Here is a 22,778-nt window from a genome sequence, read left to right on the forward strand (position 1 = left end):
ATTTCTATAACTAGAAGATTCTTAAAACATCGAGACAAATTCGAGACAAGTCAAAACTAACATTATTTACACCTAAAATATGTTCTGGACCCAAAAAATTTGTTCTGGATGCTATCAAAAAATCAATAACTAATTTTGCACAATATTCAATATACAAAAAAAGCAAAAAATGGAAAATAATACAATATATAACATATAATAGAGAAATAGAAAATAATACCTAACAGAATATATAATATGTGACAGAAAAATAATGAATTATATTTTATTAGCATATTTGCTTATTCATAATGAGATTCACATAATACTGAGATATCTATTATTGTCAATCAATATATTATCAATTACACAATATTGTCAATAAATTTTTGCTAACTCATTTAATTCTCAATTCGGTCGATTTCTTCACCAATTTTCACACTTTTCCAAATTTATATCAATTGAAATTTTTGTTTTGTAAAAATGTAGCATATGTAAAAATAATTAATGTAAAATTATTTTCAAATGACTCGCAACGAACATGTTAACTGAAAAAGTGTATGATAAAATTTACATTTGTTCCGCAAATGTAAAGTGCCAGTTTCATAATATGCTCTTTTCTTTGATTTTGGCATAGTAGTTTGGATAACTACATATACCGGCACTGTCAGCAATAGCAGGAACTACTGGGCGGTGGAGTATCGCGCTCGTGGCATCTTAAAACTTTTTGATGCGGTAATAACGACTTGTCCACTGTAGCCTCCATCCTGCGCATTACGCGGTCTAATAATATTTCCACTGCGCGCTCGACATTCTGGCCGGTCGCGGCACTCGTCTCCAGATAAACCAAGCTGAAAAAGAGAATATTTTCACTTGAATAAATATATATAAAAAATATTATACGATATACATATAACAAAACTTGAAGAAAATGTATCTATAATTTTTTTTTAAATATTACATGCGTTTTAGTATTTCTAATTTGACTTACCCGTGCCTTTCGGCAAGATCTCGCGCTTTATGCTCGCTGACGACGCGTTTGTCTTCAAGATCGGATTTATTGCCACAAAGAATTATGTCGGGATCATCACAATATGCATGGGTCTGTGCGCATTTATACATATAAAAATATTATATTAGCTCAATAAATGTAAAAATCTTTTACAAGATTTATGAGCGCACTGGGCTACAAGAAAATTTCATGCAAACTAAATTTACAATTGCATTATTCAATTTTGAAATTCAGATATACATAACGTTTCAGGTTAATGTTAAAAAGCGAATTTCTTCATCCAATAATTGAATTTCTTAGTCATTAATGTTATTTTTTTTTTCATCTACCAAATATCTACCAATTTTTAAATCAAACAATAGCTTAAACAATTGCAAATAATTAATATGTAATTAAAGTATAAGTTGAAAAATTTGCAGATGCTTAAGCTAATACATGAAAAAAATAGCACTTCTTTTGCAAAAATTTTTAGATGTATTTAATTGAATTTCCCAATTTATGATCATATTAATGTAATATTTACATAGTTTTATATATTTTTGTATTTATATTTATCTATATTAAATATGCTAATTGATGTAAATAAATGCAAGATAGTGCTATTTAGCTTCCTAATTATGTGTATTGAATTTTGCCAATTCTTTTAAAAATTTTATCAAGCATTTTACTCAAATAAATAAATATTTGCTTTTTTAAATAGTTAAAATAGATTGTATCAATATATTTCTCTAAATTTAGAGCCATATACATTAATACTCTGTAATAAATCACTTTCTCACCAATCATCTACATGCTTCATTTTGTTTCCAAAATCATATATCAAACAATATAAATTAAAGTAACTGTATTCATGCACTAATCAATATAAATATTAAAATATTATACACAACAATCTCTAAAAAAGAGAGGAAATTAATTCAAACAAAGGATTGATTCAAAGAATTGTTTAGCTAAGCCAAACCTTCCAATCTTGTATAATATTTACAATAACAAATGATGAATACCCTAAGCTGCTCCAGCCAGTTTCTAACTTCAAGAAACGACAACTCATTGGTCAGATCAAAAATTAGTAGAAAACCCATGGAATCCCGGTAAAAGGCTGTGGTTAGACTTCTGAACCTGGATATTAACAATGTTAAGCTACTTGTGTGGAATATTAGATTGGAAGTATTAAGTCTTTGTTTGCATACATGCAGAATGTATCATACATATTAATTAGAATACCAATAATGCTTATGTTAAATATATATATTATATATTTGATAAGAGTATTTGCATCTCTCAGATCTCTGCAACATGCGCTTTGGCATATGCAAGCTTTGCGATAATGTAATTAAATTATCATTTGATTACTAATGCAAAATATAATTGCAGCATAGTATCATACGTTTTTATATTATTTCTATCATAAATAATTGAATAATCATAAATATGACATAAATGCACAAGTGTCATATTTGCTAATTTAATGCCAATTTCCCAAAGTGCAACAAATACGTATCTACTAGATTAGCGATCAATATCAAATGCTATTAAAAACTACATGTTCCAATTACAAACTTATCTTTATGCACTTACCGTTCCTGGCCAGCTGTGTCCCAAAGCTGTAAATGTACTCGCTGACTTCTACCATTTTCTGTTTGATATATCTGTAACATAAATAGCTTTTATTACAAAATATCAACATGCAAAATACACAATTTTCATTTATCATTGCTGTACCTGATGTACGTATAACATATGTGTAATGTTTACTTAATGTCTACTTAACGTTTACACTTAATTTAGCAGCATTAATCACTCAAAGTCTGTTATCGCATGTTGTTTTTAATATGAAAATAGCTTATTTAAATGTAATGTACATACAAATTTTACATATAATTTTATCACATAAATTTATACATACATACATACACATATATATATATATATATAAACATTTTCTCACCACTCGTTTTTCCTTGAAATCAATCCCAACAGTAGAGAGGAATCGAGAGTTAAAAGTACCATCGGTATATTGATAAAGGAAGCTTGTTTTCCCGACACCAGAGTTTCCGAGTGCCAGGAACTTCACCAAATAATCGTAATTCATCTCGCTAAGAATCTCGTGAATCCTCCAAAGAAGAGCTTGAGCCGATGCTTGCCGGTGCTGTCGCGAAGAGAAATGAACAATTTTGTTCTAGCAGAGCGAATAAGTTATCGTGCCCGATACTCCGTTTCTCGTCGTCGCGAATAGCCGTGTCATCAACTGTCAAGCGCGTGCGGCATTTGACGTTGGACACCTGTTGCCTACGTGTGCTACTTTCAAAAGATCCGCGCCCCCCTAAACGCACCGCTAGATCACAATCGACGAAACTGTTCGATCATCATTTGACAATCGCATTCCGCGAACGTAATCGATTTAAAGCTCGCGTATTCGCGGCGAATTCGACGTGTGTCGCGTGTATCAAGTCGACGCAGCCCGCAACAAATCGCGATGAAAAATGGCGCAAAAAATGGCGTCTACAATTGCAGGGCTACCACAAGCGTCGCGATGAAAATTCGAAATCGCGCGATAAATGAAGGACGCGGGGAAAAAAATAAATACCCATCTTTCGCGAATGAAATATTTCAAATATTTTCTCTGCGAATAAGATGCTGTTTTTATCATAGATGTATAAAATACATACCCTGTTCTGTGACGAATGAAGGATTTATGATAAGAGGAAAGGGGAGGATAGTATCTTGTGCTACAAAATTATAGGATCTAGCATGGATCACAATAAAAAATTGTGCACATGTTACGCATTGAGAACATTATTGGACATTGGCTGCGTTCAGCAGAAAAAGCTGCTTCGCAACTGTTGTAAAATTCGTGAATCTGATTGGTTTATGCTCTTTTAGATTCAGTCAAAATTAAGAGCATACACCAATCAAGCTCACGCATTTTACAACAATTGCAAAGCAGCTTTTTCTGCTGAAAGCAGCCAATAGCTTCGTAATTGATGTCCACGTTTTAATATCTATAGAGGGCGTTCTATAGATCTATGTCGTTCCTCCCTCTTGATTATAGCAGCGATTAATGCTCCGTCTATGTATTTTGTATGTTATGATTTTTAGCGCTCACAAATAAATTAATCAAACGAAGAGATAGTTAATATGCGTATGATTAAGAGTACGATTTTATATGACAGAAAATAAAGTAAGATGACAGAAGAAACGGACATAAAAGTTGACGTTGAATATTGGTAAGTGTATTATTATCTGGCAAGATTTTCTATTGATCTAGGCTAGATTATGAAATAAACACGAATTTAAATTTTCTCTCTACTGAAGGTGCACGATTTCAAAATAATCTATTGTACATATTGTACATATATAAGTATTTTCCATAAAGAATTGTCATTATTTTATCATTTTTGTAGATAATATATTGTTAATGGCACAATTCGTATGGATACATTTATATTTATAAATATTATATAAAAATACATTGTATTATATGGTAAAAAAATTACTATAATTTTGCAGTGGCTCGTGTGGACATAAAAGACAATTTCTTCAGTTGGCAGATGAAATTAAAAAAAATGTCCCCAATGCCACTGTGGCCGGTGCAGCAGGAAGGCAAGGCAAGTTTGTAAATATAGCACATCAATATAAACTATTAAAATTCTCTTCTAACATTACTTTTTGTTACTCTTTAGCATCTTTTGAAGTGCAAGTCAATGATGAGCTAGTATATTCAAAGCTTCAAACGCTAGCCTTTCCTGATTTTGCTGCAGTTGCAGATATGATCAAAGATGTATCTATAGGTAAACCAGTGAGAAAAATTGACCAACAACAGGCTGTAGAATGTGTATTATCATGAATACATTTGTAATAGGTATACATTGCAAATATTTTTATCACAAATTGGATATATAAAATAAGTTTATTTTACAATATTTTATATACAAAACTTAATTATTTATTATAAATAATTTGCTGAATACTGTTTGATAGAACACATTTAAAGATTCTTCTTGTTTATGTTGCATTTCAATGTGTGTATAAAGTTTATAAATATATAGTTAGTTTTTAAATATATAGTCAGTCATTTAGAAATTACTTCATATAATTCATTTTCTATGATACATTTAGGAATACCAAATCTGATCACCAATTTTAAGCACATCTTGTGTATTTTCCAATCGAGTTAAATAAATTCCAAATCTCAGCTTTCCATGGAATTCTTCCGCTAACGTTCTTAATGGCTCAATGGCTTTTTTTCCAGTTGTTTGATCGATGCATATCATTTGACATCTTGTACAAGGACCATTTACCTGTAATAATTAAATATATAGCAACATATCTCGTGTGGGCATTAAAAATTTGATCAATTCATACTTTAAAATTATTATTTCCTATACGAATATATTCCCATTGCAGTTCATCAAAAGCATTGCAGCCTTTTACAATAATGTTTCCTCGAAATCTATGTACACTTGTATCTTTTTTGAAATCTGTATCATCAGATATCTTATCAATAAGCCATGACACACTTGCTTCATTTATTACCAAATATTGTGCTTGATTAGAAAATGATAGGTCTGCCTTGTTTAATCCTGCAAAAAAAAATACTAAGTTCAATTAATACAAATAACACACATTTATATTTTTATCGTACCTTTTTTTTGTTTCTCATGATTTTGTCGAATTAATCTAAGATTTGGTTTGCCCAATGCCAAGCTTAACCACTCAGAAACTTCTGATCCACAATCAATGCCTTGTACTTTACTCTCGCATACTCTACTTTGACATATTGGATGTTCTGTTGACTTTTCATAAATATTTTCTAAAGATATTTGAATTGTTGGCATTCCTTAAAATGTTTTATTATGATTTACACTAAAGTGATGATACATTAAATTATACTACAAAATGTCAAATATCACATGCAAAAATTAAACATTACCTGGATATGTTAATTTTATAATTCCTTGTTTTTTGAAAATAATAGGTTTAAGCAAACATAAATTCACATGATGCTTCTGTGTTAAACAAGTTCCGGATGATGTTATTATCATCCATTCTCTATCATATTCTAGACCTTTTGCATTTAGATTCCATGAATCTATTATTTCGTATGCTCCACATGATTTGATAGGATATATAAATAACCGTTGCAAAATACATTTATTTACTTGTGTAATTATTTTATCAGAATTTATAATACAATTACTTCCATTTTTACTATGATAATTATTTCGCAGATTATTGTTTGCATTATTTTTCTCAGTATTTGTAATATTTGTAATATTTGGAATTGGATAATCTGAGATATTAGAATTTAAAAAATGCTTGTATTTTTGATTAATTCTGATTTTATAATCTTCCCACCATTGTGGAAATTTTCTGATACATGGTTTGTCAATGAAACATTTTGTGATCATAAGTAAGACTGTCTGAACATCTTTAATTGTGGACATATATCCAAAGGAGATTCTTACTGCTCCAGTCGGTTTTCCATTTATTAAATCTGCAGTGCCACCGCATGTATATCCTGCTTCATAGTTTTGAAGAATTGCCTTAGTAGAAAGAGATAAATGTCTCTGACATGCACCAGGATTACAAAAACAGCCTGTTCTGAGATGTATTTTGAATAATGCTGCCATATTTACAACTTCCATATATCCTACATATTCACCATTGGATCGGATGAGATTAAATGTAACGATACCTCCTTGTGTGCTGCGATTTTCATAGTCAGAATCAGAGTATAGTTTTACAACTGGTTTATCATTACAATGATGTAATGTTAATAAGGAATGATGCAAAGTTTGGGCAAGAGAGAAAACATGCCTTGATATTTGATCCATGGTAAGTTTTGAAAGTATTTCAAAACCATATTGTAAGGATGCAATGGATAAAAACGATACGGTTCCATCTTCAAATCTATAAAAATTAAGACATTTTAAAATATTCTATTTTATTCTATAAGCAAATGCGATTCTTATTTACCTTTGATGTAATACTTGACGTTTTTTGTGAAACATTTCAGAACTGAGAGCAACGTCCACGGTCCCGCCCCCGTAATAAATCTTGTCCAAAATATCCGAACTGGAATTCTTAACTAGCAAGGCGCCAATGCCAGTGGGATAGCCAAACATTTTATAAAAAGATACGCATACAAAGTCTGGTTTGAAAATAGATAAATCCAAATTATTCGTTGGAACGAAGCCAGCCGCATCGAGTAGAACATACCATCTAGTCGATGGTTCACTAACAACAATGGAAAGCGCTCCAGTATGCGCATCTCCGATCCATTTAAGGGGATATTTCACTCCAGAAAAATTACATTGTGCAGAATACACAAAAAGAGAATTATTGTTCTGTCTTTCATCGGGATTGCGAGAGATTGCATGCTGGCTGAAAATACGAAACGCTCGATTATGATCGAGACAAATGACCTCGGCACCTCTAGCAGCAACTACATCTCGCATTCCGAGAACTGACGTATGATTGTCTTGGACGTAAACAAAATTTCCCGCATGCGGAGTTGTCTCGTTATTTTCATTCGCCTTGAAACGAAATCCTTCCGCAATTATCTTTAGACTCGCTGTGGCGCCCGAGGTGAAAATAACGCTGTATTCATCAGGAGTTGTATTAAAGTGACTCAAAATCCTAAGTAATAATTTACATTAATTTGTTATCATCCCCGGTTTTTTTTATTATTATATGATGTCTCACCGATATCTCATACGCTCGATAATATCTTGTGTCATAGAACTCCCGATACCGATAGAATGTGGATTAGCATAGAGAGAGCCATGTAGATCGGCGCCGACTTTCCTAATCTGTGTATCTGTGTATAAAGTTGCACCCGCGTGATCCACGTAACATTCGCCTGTGATAAAAAAGATGTAAATAAGATAACAGCGACAATTGTGTAATATTATTCATATTTAATCTATTTCCTTCACATTCAATTAAATATGCATGCGAATATTTAAAAAATACAATGTTTTATTGAATAATCTTATTATAGTAATAACTCAACAATATTGTTAAAATATTGTTAAAATTTTATTAAACAGCAAAAAGAATTAATATAAAAAAATTGCAAAATTAGCCATAAAAATCGGTGGAAAGAATATTTATATTTGATAATTTTGAAACATTCTGCAGCTAATAAAATCTATTATGGAATCTAATACTATTAAAGCAGTATCATTATTTGAGTCCTTGTAATCACGTTATTATAGCAGAGTTAAATCTATTACATATTATGCGAAAAACAAGCGGAAAGATTAGATATATTCCTTTGTAAGAAATTATTAATGCAATAACTTGTAAAATAATAAGCAGAATTTTATCAGAATATATATGCGTGTGTGATACATTCTTAATTATTACCTTTAAGTCTTGCAAATTCATTTTGCAGGAATTTCGTAGTGATATCGTCGTATACCGGCGTAAATTCCAACGTCTCTGTCATGATCAATCCTTGTACTAAATCTTACTATAGTGCATACACCAACTTCAAGAGCTTTATTATCACACACTAAAGGAAGTTGTGGAAATAGACAAACGATTACTCAATCGGGTTTACCCACTATTCAGTTTTCCAGAAAAAAAGTGGGAGAATCGATATAATCGCGTGACAGCTACTTACACAACAGCAATAACTTACGACATTACTGACAATGCATCATAGCGAATAAAGACACGAATTAAGAAGATCCACGCGGGATAAAAAAGCAAATGTCATTATCAAACGACACGATATATAATATGATGTAGAAAAATCTTATATATATACATTCTTTTATCGCCGGATGTCTCATATTATCATATATGCAAAATCGTTGCTCATTAGAAAGATAAATGATAAAAATTTATCAAGAAATTTTGACGTACACATTTCATGTTATTGCAACTTGTTGCATTTCATGTTATTGCAACTTGTTGCATCAATATAGATCATTGCGAAATTACTTACTATGTATAAATATTTTAACATACCTAAATATTTTCAATTTATTATATTCAGACATTAATATAATTTAATATAATAATTAATATTACATTATAATTGCAGTAAAATATTAGCTGGAATGCTCATCAATTGACACTTAGCACTTGACATATGTTATTATAAATTCTATAAAATCACAATATTTACTTAAATTTTATCAAAGATTTATTAACATTTGCAGAAATTAATTAAATAGTATATATAGACATTTCATATGATGAATTATATTGCATGCTGTTATTTAATTGTTGACTCTGGAAATCAAAGAATAACTTATTTAATAATTTTATATATATTTTAAAATATAATTCATAACACATAAGATGCATTACTCACTAACTATCCCGATTATTATTTAAAGTTTCGGTATTCACAAAAGAAAATAAATATATAAACTGTATTGACTTGCTGATACACAAACTGTATATTTGATGTTTACAGACTAATGCTGATATGACATATTTTAAACTGCCTGTTTGCTATATCTTATGCAATTTGTGAAAGTTGCTGAGTAATGTACTTGCGAATAAAACGATATATTATTCCTTATTATAAACATTTCGAAGAGGAACTTACGCGTGACGAGGTGGCCGAGTGGTTAAGGCGTTGGACTGCTAATCCAATGTGCTCTGCACGCGTGGGTTCGAATCCCATCCTCGTCGTTCTTTTTTTTTTTGATAATTTTTTGCGTAAAATAACATTCTCAATATCATGAAATTACTATATTTATAATTTCTATTTATAATATAAATTTCATATGACTAAGAAAATCGCAATATTAATATTATTAACTATTTTGAAGTGACTATAGAAATGGAAAAATTAAAAGAGTTATATATTTTGTATACAGATTATATATATTAATTTGTTTAATTACTTCATATTCACGTTATTTAATATTTTTTAAATTTAAATTAAATCAACCTCCTAATAAAAAATTGTCTCAATGATAAATTACTTATGAATTTACAATAAAATTATTAATTTATTGAATGGAAATATTATATAAATTCTTTTTATGTATTCTTTTTATTTACGACAAAATAGATAAAATATGAAACATTAATATAACAGATATTAGATGTTCTTAATTATATGACATTTTTATATATTAATTCTTATGACATTCTTATGAAAGACTAAAAATTATCGGTGTTACATTTATTGATCGTAATATAAAGGGTTTAGGGTGTGATATTAGGTCATGGACGGAAACAAGGACGTAATCTTCGCATAAAGCATACTTTTACAAAGGAGAAAATTCAACGACTTATGTGAAGGGGTATGCCTGTCCGTGACCTAGCACCATACTGCTAAAGCAGCGGTGACCAACTTTACGATAAAGGGCCGCATCGATGCTTTTCAGCGAAAATGCGCATTGTATAAACCTTTTATTCGGTTTTTATATAGTTATTTATACATATTTCAATTAAATCTTCAAAGATCCTAATATTTTAGATTTATTTAAAATAATTTTGTTAAAAATAGAACTTGTTAGAAAGGCGCACAGCAGTTTTAATTATACAAAATATAGTTTAACAAATATTGAAAGAAACAAAGATCGAGATATCTCATATTTCAAGATATTTTTATTTAATGTATACAAATTGTGTGCAAGTAATTCATATAATTATAAAACATAGAATAAAAAGGAAATTATAATTAATAAAATTTAAATTAATTTGTAAATTGAACATCAAAGCTGTGTGTGTATGTGTGTGCCATAATCATTCATTTTTATTGTCCCATTTATCACATTTATTACTGATTTAATCCGTTCTGATGTATCTATTATCAGTGATTTTAAAATTGGCGAGACAAGAAACGAATTTATAAACCGGAGAATTGATTGTCACTTTGATTAATCTGTTTTTATTCCTCTGAAGTAATCTCTTAAAAGCTATATATAATAATTACAGTTTAAATTACTTGCACACAGTTCAAATCGTATAAATAACTCGTTATTGAGTTTAATCTTTGAGATTATGAAATTATATATAAAGATCACGCCCACATTTTTCATATCTAATAATGAGAGTAAGTGTTACGTATCTCCCACTGTTACATATATGACAACGCTTATGTCAGTGCGAGAATTTGGAGAAAGCGTGTCCTTGACGAGTTCTACAATATCATGCTAAAAATGTATCTATATCAATTTATCATATTACATAATAAGACTGGCTAAGATACGAGAACCGCATTGTCTAATTTTCCCTTTTATTGTGATGGTCAAATGCCATATCTGCAATTAATATACGAAAACAAAAAGAAGTTTTAATTAAATATAATATAGTTTTAACAAATATTGACAAAAACAAAGCTCGAGATATCTCATATTCCAAGACAGCAATTTTCTAATATCCATTCTTAAAATATTATGACTAATTGCGTTTTATTATGAAAATTACGTTACTTGTCAGGGACATTATACTTTTCATTATAAATTTTATATTTGTTTTGTACGAAAGAAAGTGTTATTGATTATAATTAATTACATATGTCTTTATATCTTCAGATGCAAGAAAGATAATTAAATATTCCGCATGTTAAGTAATCGGATGCCAGAAGCCAAACTAGAGTGAAAAGTAATTATTAGCGTCATAATTGTCGCGCTCTCGATGTTTCCTAATAAGCTACCAGATGCGCGATCTTAATTTTTTCAGGACCACGCCCGGAATTCGTCCATGTTCCTTTTCGAACGACTATTCTCCTCTCCTTTGCACCTTCATATATGTTGCTTTCTTAATGATTTCTCGCAAAGAAGTTTCATATACGTTTCCCTCTCCCATTGGCCATGCCCAATCACTTCGAACAAGCTTGTGCCCAAAATTCAATTGAACCCCCTACAATCTCACCCGCATATAAATAGTAGCCAGCAGATACAATTTCGCAGCAGAATCCAGTAGTTATTCCACTTCAAACAAGCAAAATGGCATTTAAGGTAAGACACATCAACGTTGTCGAGAGCTCTTGTACCAGTATTTTTTTTATCACACACATGCGCATTAATAAATAACAGAGATTGTGCAAAGAATGCAAATTTTGAAATATTACAAGTAATAACGTTCCATGCAAACAAGATACTGCAAAATTTTATCAATTAAATCAAAATACTTCCAGTTATAATATAGCTAAAGTATTTGTTTTATATATATCTTGTTATTTATTAAAATTTATATTTCTTGTATTTTAATAAATCAATTAAGAAAATTGATTGCGAACAGGAATAATTTTTAAATATAAGATGATTATCCTCACTTCTCTATTGTCAAAAGCTTCATAAATCTATGAAAATCTAGTACATAAACACATTAATTTATTCATTAGATTTTGAAAATTATCTCAACATTTCTAGATTGTCATATTTATTTATCAATATATTATTGATGACAATATTCTTCATCTCAGTTCGTGATACTGGCAGTCTTCGTGGCAGTGGCAAATGCCGGCGGACCGGCGTCTTACGACATCGACACACTGTCCGGTGATCACAGCAGCATCGGCTACAGCCAGGAATCCACGCAGAAGGGCTACGCGGGTCAGAATGTGGTGACCTCGTACAGCCGAGCCGAAGACTCCGCGACCTCGTCGGTGCGCGTGAGCAACAGCCACGCGAGCAACGACCTGCTGGAGCAGCACGCCATCGGCTACGCCACTCCGGTGATCGCCAAGACGTACGCCGCGCCGGCCTTGGCCAAGCCCCTGATCGCCGCACAACCAGTCTTCGCCAAAGCCGCTTACGCGCCAACCCTGGCCGCGTACGCCGCGCATCCTGCTCCATCGGTGATCACCGAATCCGCTTACGGACATTACGGATACGCCGCGGCCGCACCGATCCTGGCCAAGGCGACCTACGCCGCACCTGCCGCTTATGCCAGCCCGCTCCTGACCAAGACCTATGCCGCCCCGATCGTCGCCAAGACCGCCACGTACGCCGCTTACGCGGCACCGGCGCCAGCCCCCTTGTTCGCCAAGGCCTCTTACGCGTACGCACCCGCTGCTGCTCCGCTCATCGCCAAGACCGCCTACGCCGCTGCTCCGGTTTTGGCTAAAGGCCCGATCGCGTACGCCGCTCATGCCGCCGCGCCGGTGATCACCAAGGCTTACGCTGCCCCTTACTCATACGAAGCGGCCGCGCCGGTGGTCGCCAAGGCTTATGCTGCCCCTTACTCGTACGGAGCGGCCGCGCCCGTGGTGCACGCCACTTTCAGCGGCTTCGGCACTAGTTATGCCTGGTAAACAGATCCGGTACATATGTTAATAATTAATTCTCTCGAATAAGCGATTTGCCATGATGACAATTATGAAAATTGTAACTTCTTCTCGCACCGGCAATTATTGTATTCCGTCTGAAGCATGCGTTTTCTACGTATCCACGATTTTTAAAAAAGCACGATAAATCGATATCAAAGTGTCAAAATCATCTCGAAAATTTTGAAATTTTTATTATTGTTGATTCTTTCCTGTGATGTTGATTGGCTTTTTCGCTGTGAGCAATTATCATCACATAATTTAATTTCTGAAAATTTACTTTGATGAATATTTATGTTATATATAATGTTATATTAATATTTTATATTAATAATGATAAATAAACGTTTGTATGATTTATTGTCACATTATATGTAATTCAATGAACTGATAACTTGGCTTTACATGAGTTTAAGCAGAGTTTTCCGATAATATTTTCTGATTCTGTAAATGTAAACAAATTATAAAAAAATTAGAATCGACGTGTGTTATAAGTTATTTAAAAACATGTTTCTTAGCCTTTCTTAATTTATACTATCCTAATTTACTCTTGCAATACGTATATACAGGGTTGGGAAGTAACTCGTTACTTGTAACGAAGTTACAGTTATAGTTACTTTTTTTCGATAACTCTAACTTAACTCGTTCCTTTTTTTCAATTTGTAACTGTAACTTAACTCAGTTACATATTTTCGGTAACTAGTAACTAATTTAATAATTACTTTAATAGTTACTTTATATATATATATATATATATATATATATATATATATATATATATTTATAAAGATATAAAATATATAATATATAAAGATTTAAAATATATATATATATATATATTTTTTTTTTAAATCTTTGCAAATCGTATTGGACCGCCTTGCACTTGCGCATAAACGCTTTTATCGATACTTTATGATCCAATGCATATGCTCCCATTTTTTATTAATAAAAATTTTAAACATATTGAATCATTTAACATATCTTAGTATTTCATGATATATGTTACATATGTATTAATCATAATATGTAGAGTATTTCATGTATGTTATAAATATTAAAAAAACTAACTAAAAAAATATAGTAATAAATATTTGTAATTTGGATTATTCGTGATGTATATATATACATATATATAAAAAATATAGTAAAAAAGTAAAGATTAATTATATACATATACTATCTATCTTAAAATAATGAAATTATAAGAGCGATGCAATAAAATTATATTTTTTATAAGTTTTCTTTTACATTAAATAAAAATTTTTGTTTTTATTCAGCTGTTTTTAAATTAAAATAAAATATATTTCTCTCTTTAAAGTGAATGCCATTCTAAAATCCCCTATAATTTGCAAGAATTAAATTAATACCTTATAAGATTGTCATTAAATTTTTATTACTGCGTGCAGATTTAATATTTTTATTTCCAATCCAAGGAAGTAACTACAAAGTAACGACTCGTTACTTTTTAAATAACTGTAACTGTAACGCGTTACTTTTCAGAATCGGTAACTTGTAACTGTAACTAATTACATTTTTTACTAAGAAAACTGTAACTGTAACTAATTACTTTTATAAAGTAACTTTCCCAACTCTGCGTATATATCGAAAGAACTTATTAAAAGTCATTTAATATGTTAAATCGATCTAATCTATTAAAAGTTACTCCAATTTCTAATTTGTCCAGTCATTTTAAAATAACGGATTTATATACTCAATCTACAATTTATGATTTATCTACAAGTCTGTAAGTCTATTAAATAAAATAAAATCTCAAAATAAAATTTATTCAGCATCCAAAATCATTAATATTTTAAACAATTTTTATTATATATCCGAATTTTCCAATTGATACAGTAATAAGCCAATATGTAATGGAATAATTAAAAAAAAATTAATTAATTAATTAATTAATTATTAAATGTAATATGAAATAATGTTATAAATCCTAAAAAACTAATTTTTCCTTTAAAAACACTTTTACAGAATTTATATAAAAGTATTTTTCTTTAATGCTTTTTTTTTAAGTGATTCAAATAAACGAATCAAATTATGATGCATACACACAATTTATATAACAATATAATATACAAACTGATAAATACTCAGGTTTCGTCAACGTCTGACGTCTCTCCTGGCTCTTCTTTTTCTCTCAGGTTGTCAGAGTCGTATTCTATTTCGCACAATCTTTAATAGAATATATTTCCAAATTTTGTACTAAATTTACATAATAATTATATTAACATAACTGTGTATGAATAAATATAAACTATGAAATAATTTAAATAATAGAATTTTATCAAAATATGGTATATATGGTCATAACTTCTATTTATCCTCTTTTTAAAATCGACGCGTATTTTTACCTCTATTTGCACATTTTTGTATCTAGACATAAATATGATTAATTTAGGATACTCATACATGAGAACAAAATTACGTGCGTACGCAATTATGAATCACAAACACAAAAGATCAGGATACAATAGCTAATAGAAAATGATGCGTGTTATGTGGATGAATGAATGTGACACTTAATTTCTAGTTAAATTTCGAAAAAAATTTGCATACAATGGATAATCGAAATGTGCCGATCATGTTACAATGTCGTTGCACGAATCCAGTCGTATATACGACAAGCCACTTTCACATATGACCGATTTCCTGTAAATTCGGAGCAGTCGCGATGATGAAATGCAAAATTTGTTATTGAAATAATATTTGTGCTATTTGAAATTTATTTAATCAATATACGTATCCCGCTGTATTAAAACATTTCTCATGATTGCAATCTTGAAAAGCTAAGCTCTACAGTCTATTTTCCAGAATCTCTTAAAAAAATAAACATATCTTTTGGCCTTCTATTATAATCTGATAAATATATATTCAAAATTTTCTTATCTATCTAATTAATTACACATGTCTTATATTTTTAATTTCGCGCTTGTTTTTGGAAATAGTCTTTGATTAGAATGATTGACATGGTATCATGTATTTCTACGTGTGTTCCGATTATAAATATATACAAGATGTTTGGAAAATTGTCCGCAGTACTTCGGGAAGTGATTCGGGACATAAAAAGAAAGAAAAAAAGCTTTATAAACATAGGTCTGAAAATAAGTCGTTTCCAAGTTATAACCACTTTTATGTTAAAAAAATTGTAATTTATAATCCGCTTGGCATCTCTTTTTAAAATTTTTTTTTATTTTAAATTTTTAAATTTTAATTTTAATTTTAAATTTTAAATTTTAAATTTAAATTTATCTTATTCTATTTTTATTTTTAGCTTTAAGTTATTATGTCATCGATGCTCAATCTATTTATATTATTTTATATACATACATATATATATGTATATATATATATATATATATATATATATATATATATATATATATAATAGATTACTTTAAACTAACAATACATATATTATAAAATTATATTATTATTAATAATTTTCATTCATATAACCACCACTTATAAGAATTTAACCTAAGATGCGATCGGAAATTCTAATTGTAGAGTAGAACAGCATCGAATTGATCAATTGGGATAAACAAATCTTTACTTCTTTTGTCTCGATTAATTAATTAAACTCTATTTTACTCCACGGGTAAGATTTGTGAACGCACTCGTTTGCATTAGAATGTGATGACACGTGACATAACAACTGTCATAAAATTGGCGGGAAACAGTTTAGCTCAGCTGTTCGAACGCAACATGTGTACATGCGAGAAATATCTTTTATACCTAAAATATAACGAAGTGATAATGGAATTGCGTAAATTGTTCATTCATACATAAGATGAGCATGATGGATACGATTTCCACGAAAAAGTTTTACGGCAATAAAATACAGAAGCGCAAATTCCATTCCAACGACAATTGGGTGAAAACATACCGGGTTATGCCGTCTCATATACTAGGCCCAACGCAATATTGGGAGGAATTTCACAGACAAGTTGATGCTCTGACAGCAGCTGCTGAATGTAGCACTAAACAAGACACACTCTGTATCTTTGCGTATCAACGGCCTAGCGATGGTAGTCGCAGATTTGTTGTTGCACATCCCGAAGTCTACTGGTGGTATTACAAAGCAAAACCGCAAGAAGAAAGATGTTCATACGAGGTAAATACTTGAACACACGTATAGTTTCATTTAATATATGCTAAATCATTAGAACATTTAAAACATTTCTCTTAAATTTAAAGAATAAAAAATAAAAAAGTACACACGCACATGTCAAAAAAGATTGTACAAAAAAGTGTTATAAACTTTTAACAGGTAATACCAAAAGATTCACCGTGTTGGTTGTATCTGGATTTAGAATATTTGGTCGAATTAAATCCACTATGCAATGGATCACGCATGACCAGAACACTAATAGATATTATACGTGTGTATTTACTAACCCACTATCACTTGTTGTGTGATAGAAATAATTTTTTAATACTGGACTCTACATCCAGCACAAAATTCAGCAGACATGTGATTTTCACCATGAAGGATATGGCTTTTAAGGATAATTTACATGTTGGAAAGTTTATCAAAACGATATACAATGATATTATGTTTTATCTAAAATCAGATACACAATCGCATGGAATTTTAAGTCAATTTAATAAAGCAGATATCGAGGAATTACTTGTGGAAACAAATCATGGAAAAAAGTTGTTTGTTGACAATGGCGTTTATACAAAGAATAGACAGTTTAGATTATATCTTTCCACCAAATGGGGAAAACAATCGTATTTAACAGTCTCTGCAGATTGCATGCATAATCCAGTAAATAAATGCAAAGAAAAGGAATTAGGAGTCTTTTTGGACTCCCTGATATCATATTTTCCAAACAAGCAAAATTTAATTTTGCTCGAGTTTTTTAATCGGAGTGATGTAAAAACTCAACTTTATTCAAAGATACCAATGCAATATAATAACATGAATGATAATCAGATTTCACCGTACCCTGAAATAGACGAATATGTTAGCAATCTTGTTGATCCCGGCAAAATACGAATCGCTAAATATTCCGATAAAACCAAAATATTGAGATATGAAATTTATGGTAACAGGTAATAATTATTCTTTTATATATATATATATATATATATATATATATATATATATATATATATATATATATATATTGCTACATATAGAAGAAATAATGTATTTTCTATATTATTTTATAGATACTGTGAAAACATTGGCAGATGTCATAAAAGCAACAATATATATTGGATTGTGGATTTAGATAAGAAAAAAATGTATCAGAAATGTCATGATGAAGACTGCTCAGGTTTTTTGTCTACACCAAAGAATTTGCCTGAAGAAATTGCTTTCAAGTTTGATATAGAAGGTGATGCTTTTATATCTCATGCAATAATAGATGAAAATATTATATAATAAAAAAAAAATAAAAACTATTACACTTTTTATATATACACATAAATATAATTCGTATAAAAATATTTTTTTATTTCTCAATAAATCTCTTTTATAGCATTTTCTTTCTTCAAGAATAAAACCTTTTAACATCTACATATGATCAAAAATGATATGTTTTTATATTATAGAAATAGAGAACATTAGAAAACAAACGCCAGTTATATTGATATTAATTATTGATATATAATTAACACATACAATTTATTTACATAACGATTATTCTAATGAAAATTATTAAAATTGCATTTTTTATGACAATTCCTTATACAAATATTATATATTGTATATATTTGAAGAGTTATTTATATATTTTCTTGGTTTTTTTTTATTCGCAGACATAATATATAAATAACTATATACTTGTACACTCTACATGTATTTACAATTTCTGTGCAAATATATATATATATATTATGCATGTGTGTATGTATGTATGTATGTATATACACATATAATATAAAACATTTAAGATATTTTGTATATATATAACATATTATGCACAATTTTTACAAAGATAAAATTACTTTTAAAAATAATAATTTTAAAAATATCAAATAATAATAATACCGTTTGAGATACAAAAGAATTCAATAACAAAAATTTTAAATTAATTATTCAAATTGCATCTTTTTAATACAGTACTTTTTTTAAAATATTGTATTTTAAAAAAAACTAAAATTTTTATTTGTGCAAATTTATACATTTGACACATATATACATATAACTGAAACAACATACAAATATATCTTATTTGTTTTATACTGTTTAGAGAGTTACAATGACTTTATTTTGCTTTGTATAGAAATCTATTTATATATCATATATATTACCAAATCAAATCAGCTCAATTCTCATTACTTTTCCAAAAGCAGATTATCTTCTGTTTATTCTAATTCATTATTGTTTACATGTGATGCAAAGTTTCAATGAATAAACTAAAATTACAATGACGTACTTAATCAGTCTCATTATTTACTTATTATTTGTTGTTTTTATAAAAGATGAAAATTATTAATTAAATGGAAAATGGATGGGTTGTCATACATTCACAATTTCATAATATTCCACAAAAGCATATGCTATTTGTCTAATATATGTTAATGAAATATTACTTATTCTACGAACTTGCTCTATTTCTTATATCAATAGTAGATTATTATTCTCTTCGTATGAAATATATTAAAACATCTACTATTCAAAAGTTATTTCATTAAATCCAATTGTCAAATATCCAGAAATGCAAATAACTTTCCAAGGTAAAAATAATGTAATAAACCTTGCTTTTCTTTGGATGTAGAATTTGTATCCTTATTTTCAGTTTCCATCATATTATTCTGTTGTACATCATGCATTACATCCAATTTGTTAGTATTGTTATCAGAATCATCTCGTCGATCTTGGGAATTCCTCATAGACTTTTTATCGTCGTCTAAATTATTTTCTACATTAACTTTAATTTGCTCTTTGGAAACGTCCTCCACAGGTAATGTAAGATGGCTGTTTTCAGACTCAGTTGCATTTTGTTTCATCAATTTGTATTTTTGGTAATCTTTTGAAGCTTGCCTCATGCGAACTAAAAAGTCTGGTAAACCTAAAAAAATATATATACATATAATTATTATCAAACATTGAAAAAGGTCTTATCATTTACCTTAATAAAAAGTAAGAAAACAAACCTCTCAATGCTACCCATGTAGTAACAGTAGACGGTACAACAACACCAGGATCATCAAAATAAGTGAGGCTAAATTCGATGCCTGGTTCATGGAATTCTGTATAAGGCCTTATCACCATGTACGACCAATATGTCTTGACTCTATTACATATTACAAAATTTAAATACAGATTGATTTGTTGATATAAAATGTGGAATTAATATTTAATTTTGATAATCTATACATATACATTAAATCATTCAACTAAATCATTACTATATCATTTGATGAAATACACAAGTAAAGAGCATTGATTAATTTAATTAACAATATTTTATATATATCTAATATATATGTTTCTTGAATTTTTTATACCTGTAAGTTCCTCGTCTTTCTGGTACATCAGGATGTTCTGTTACTCGGCTAACAATAATTACAAGTCCCTTCTCTCTATCCACAATCCATCGTCGTTGATATACATAATCTCTGTTAGAAAATAATGTCTACGCAATGCAAATCAATCAATTATTAAATAAGAAGATTTATTCCATAATGGAAGATGGTAAATTATGCCATACTTACAGGCCAGATCATCTCCCAATGAATAATATCAGTACTATGATTAATGGATAATTCTGACTTTGGATCAGTCTCAATAATCTTTAATTCCTGAGCAGTGGGATCCCATTGTTTTCTATAATCTACATCAATTTGTACTTGTAGAAAATCATCAGCAGTAACATCAGAGAATGAACCATATACTTTGTACGCAAATAATCCTCCAGAATCAGGCTCTTCCTTTCTCCATATTAACATATCTTGACGTTCGATGAAAGGCTGCCAACTACCTACTATTTTATAATTTAAATATCAAAATATATATAAAGGTACAAAATATAACATCTTAATGTTGAATAATTGATAAATAAAAATACAACTTACAATCTTGATTAGAGATACAGGAAGATTGAACGTTACATTTACAATATTTCACATTGGGCTGTACAACATCAATGACAAGTCGCAAGTGACATTTGGCACAGACTATAGTGGAATCTCGCAATTTATAAATTCCTTCAATCTCACGATTATGTCTGCAAGAAATAAAGTATCATTAGAAAAATATTATTCATAATATTATAGAAATATTATATATATGTTTTGTCATTAGCATAAACGTTTGTGTCAACCACCTATTAATTTCTTCATCGCTTATCCTTTCGCGATCCCAATTGTACATGGTTACGCCAGTCGCGCTTATCAAGAAATTCTTGGTGTTTCTGGCGAGTCTTAATCTCCATGATCGCATGAATTCCCTCAACGCTACCTCGTCCCATATTTTCGTGTACAGCTGAAAAATCTGTATGTATCGTCTGATTCGTTGAGCGGCTACGAACTCGAATTGTTTCTTGCAAACGTGGGCCACCTGCGTGCCCTGTTCGCGGAACCATAAACTTATCCTCTTGCGGTAAACGCCAAATTTGCCGCGATTTTGCGTCTTTGGGCCGCAATGCTCCAAAACGATGGCCAATCTGCTATTGCCGTGACTATTATAATTGGTGTTGAATCGTTTGAAAGCACGACCGGTCAATTTCCACGTGTACATCGTACGTTATCGGTGCTGCGTTATATTCTGGACACTTTTCATACGGAGAGTACGATTAATTAGTCTATTCACTCTCATACGTATACATACACATGGAATATTCCACACACAAATAACCGGGAAGTCGCGACGACGTAACACCTCGTGTCGGTATCTTGATCTCTTTCACGTTATCGATTAGACGTCGCAAGCAGGTTACGACGCGTGCATGAAACGCATTTTTCTCTAAAGTCGATAGGTACACTCGATCAAGGTTGTAATTAAATTAATTACGCTAAGGAATCATCGTCACCGATCGCATACATAATCACCGCGCATACATAATCATCGATTATCAATGGACGAAAAGAAGCTGCGCATGAATGTACGCATGTGGCAGGAAGGGGGGGAGGGGGGAGGATCAATCGCGGTTTCTAGAATTTGAATTTTCAAAGGTGTCGTGTGCGTGTCAATTCCGATTTTTTTTCGAAAGGAAAAAAGACGAGAAGTAACGATAGAGTGCGCATTTCAATTTTCTAAACATTTACGTAGCTGACTACACATCTCTAATTTGTATTCATTGATACAAGAATGATGTCGATCGCAACCGGATCTTTACCGTAGTGCGAAAACTAGTCATTCGGTAGGGGCTTTTAGTACCCATTCTGGCCACTAGGGGAAATTTTGACAAGACGCGTGCGCGCATGCGATCTATATAAATTTTCAAATCAAGTGTATTGACAACACTTCTCTCGAAATGGCACGTTAAGTTTTTTTAAAAACGAGTCATTACAACAGAGTGATCAGTGTTTGTTAATAATCATATATATTTACAATTGACATTGTGTATA

At 30.4% G+C, this 22,778-nt stretch overlaps 6 protein-coding genes and 1 non-coding gene across 10 annotated transcripts in view; 4 read left to right on the forward strand and 3 right to left on the reverse strand.

Annotated features, from left to right (window-relative positions):
• Rab27 (RAS oncogene family member Rab27) overlaps nucleotides 1-3,490 on the reverse strand; it is a 4,388-nt gene extending 898 nt beyond the window's left edge. Inside the window, exons 1-5 of the mRNA XM_083097083.1 lie at nucleotides 2,940-3,490; nucleotides 2,570-2,640; nucleotides 1,996-2,110; nucleotides 971-1,083; nucleotides 1-830 (exon numbers count right to left, since the gene is read on the reverse strand). The exon at nucleotides 1-830 is cut by the window's left edge and continues 898 nt beyond it. Coding sequence (XP_082953209.1) covers nucleotides 647-830; nucleotides 971-1,083; nucleotides 1,996-2,110; nucleotides 2,570-2,640; nucleotides 2,940-3,083 — 627 coding nt within the window. The 5' untranslated portion in view covers nucleotides 3,084-3,490 and the 3' untranslated portion in view covers nucleotides 1-646. The remainder of the gene's footprint in view (nucleotides 831-970; nucleotides 1,084-1,995; nucleotides 2,111-2,569; nucleotides 2,641-2,939) is intronic.
• A 552-nt stretch (nucleotides 3,491-4,042) lies between these two features.
• Nucleotides 4,043-8,518, forward strand: LOC145970127 (migration and invasion enhancer 1-like). Of its 2 annotated transcripts, none has more exons than XM_083096617.1 (4): nucleotides 4,043-4,218; nucleotides 4,502-4,599; nucleotides 4,675-4,853; nucleotides 7,011-8,518. In XM_083096617.1, exons 1-3 carry the CDS (start codon nucleotides 4,178-4,180, stop codon nucleotides 4,836-4,838), a joined length of 303 nt encoding a protein of 100 aa, XP_082952743.1. In that variant the 5' UTR covers nucleotides 4,043-4,177; the 3' UTR covers nucleotides 4,839-4,853; nucleotides 7,011-8,518. The 2 variants fall into 2 exon arrangements, with proteins under 2 accessions (XP_082952743.1, XP_082952734.1); XM_083096608.1 differs by lacking the exon at nucleotides 7,011-8,518 and adding an exon at nucleotides 5,244-5,353.
• On the reverse strand, nucleotides 4,883-9,484 carry Mal (molybdenum cofactor sulfurase). 2 transcript variants are annotated; one of them, XM_083096602.1, is made up of 9 exons: nucleotides 9,324-9,484; nucleotides 8,625-9,241; nucleotides 8,366-8,513; nucleotides 7,700-7,856; nucleotides 6,971-7,633; nucleotides 5,925-6,904; nucleotides 5,637-5,831; nucleotides 5,357-5,574; nucleotides 4,883-5,292 (listed from the first exon to the last, which is right to left on the reverse strand). In XM_083096602.1, exons 3-9 carry the CDS (start codon nucleotides 8,445-8,447, stop codon nucleotides 5,107-5,109), a joined length of 2,481 nt encoding a protein of 826 aa, XP_082952728.1. In that variant the 5' UTR covers nucleotides 8,448-8,513; nucleotides 8,625-9,241; nucleotides 9,324-9,484; the 3' UTR covers nucleotides 4,883-5,106. The 2 variants fall into 2 exon arrangements, with proteins under 2 accessions (XP_082952728.1, XP_082952720.1); XM_083096594.1 differs by having other exon boundaries at nucleotides 8,366-9,241.
• Nucleotides 9,485-9,567: 83 nt separating this feature from the next.
• Trnas-gcu (transfer RNA serine (anticodon GCU)) lies at nucleotides 9,568-9,649 on the forward strand. Its single transcript has one exon. It is a non-coding gene; the product is annotated as a tRNA-Ser (tRNA).
• Nucleotides 9,650-10,669: 1,020 nt separating this feature from the next.
• On the forward strand, nucleotides 10,670-13,679 carry LOC145970137 (uncharacterized). 2 transcript variants are annotated; one of them, XM_083096637.1, is made up of 3 exons: nucleotides 10,670-11,575; nucleotides 11,654-11,931; nucleotides 12,399-13,679. In XM_083096637.1, the coding sequence occupies exons 2-3, from the start codon at nucleotides 11,920-11,922 to the stop codon at nucleotides 13,227-13,229; spliced, it is 843 nt and encodes a 280-aa protein (XP_082952763.1). In that variant the 5' UTR covers nucleotides 10,670-11,575; nucleotides 11,654-11,919; the 3' UTR covers nucleotides 13,230-13,679. The 2 variants fall into 2 exon arrangements, with proteins under 2 accessions (XP_082952763.1, XP_082952754.1); XM_083096628.1 differs by having other exon boundaries at nucleotides 10,670-11,931.
• A 3,134-nt stretch (nucleotides 13,680-16,813) lies between these two features.
• Nucleotides 16,814-19,023, forward strand: LOC145970185 (DNA-directed primase/polymerase protein). The gene is made up of 3 exons (XM_083096734.1): nucleotides 16,814-17,367; nucleotides 17,524-18,311; nucleotides 18,432-19,023. Exons 1-3 carry the CDS (start codon nucleotides 17,044-17,046, stop codon nucleotides 18,643-18,645), a joined length of 1,326 nt encoding a protein of 441 aa, XP_082952860.1. The 5' UTR covers nucleotides 16,814-17,043; the 3' UTR covers nucleotides 18,646-19,023.
• A 43-nt stretch (nucleotides 19,024-19,066) lies between these two features.
• On the reverse strand, nucleotides 19,067-22,495 carry LOC145970179 (stAR-related lipid transfer protein 7, mitochondrial). The gene is made up of 6 exons (XM_083096721.1): nucleotides 21,536-22,495; nucleotides 21,285-21,436; nucleotides 20,925-21,193; nucleotides 20,718-20,845; nucleotides 20,364-20,503; nucleotides 19,067-20,278 (listed from the first exon to the last, which is right to left on the reverse strand). The coding sequence occupies exons 1-6, from the start codon at nucleotides 21,946-21,948 to the stop codon at nucleotides 19,911-19,913; spliced, it is 1,470 nt and encodes a 489-aa protein (XP_082952847.1). The 5' UTR covers nucleotides 21,949-22,495; the 3' UTR covers nucleotides 19,067-19,910.
• Nucleotides 22,496-22,778: the final 283 nt, after the last annotated feature.

The sequence above is a fragment of the Camponotus vicinus genome, unplaced genomic scaffold (assembly GCF_025532165.1).
Source record: "Camponotus vicinus isolate PSW18456_S1 unplaced genomic scaffold, iyCamVici1.0 SCAF_1, whole genome shotgun sequence".
NCBI classification, from domain to species: Eukaryota; Metazoa; Arthropoda; class Insecta; order Hymenoptera; family Formicidae; genus Camponotus; species Camponotus vicinus.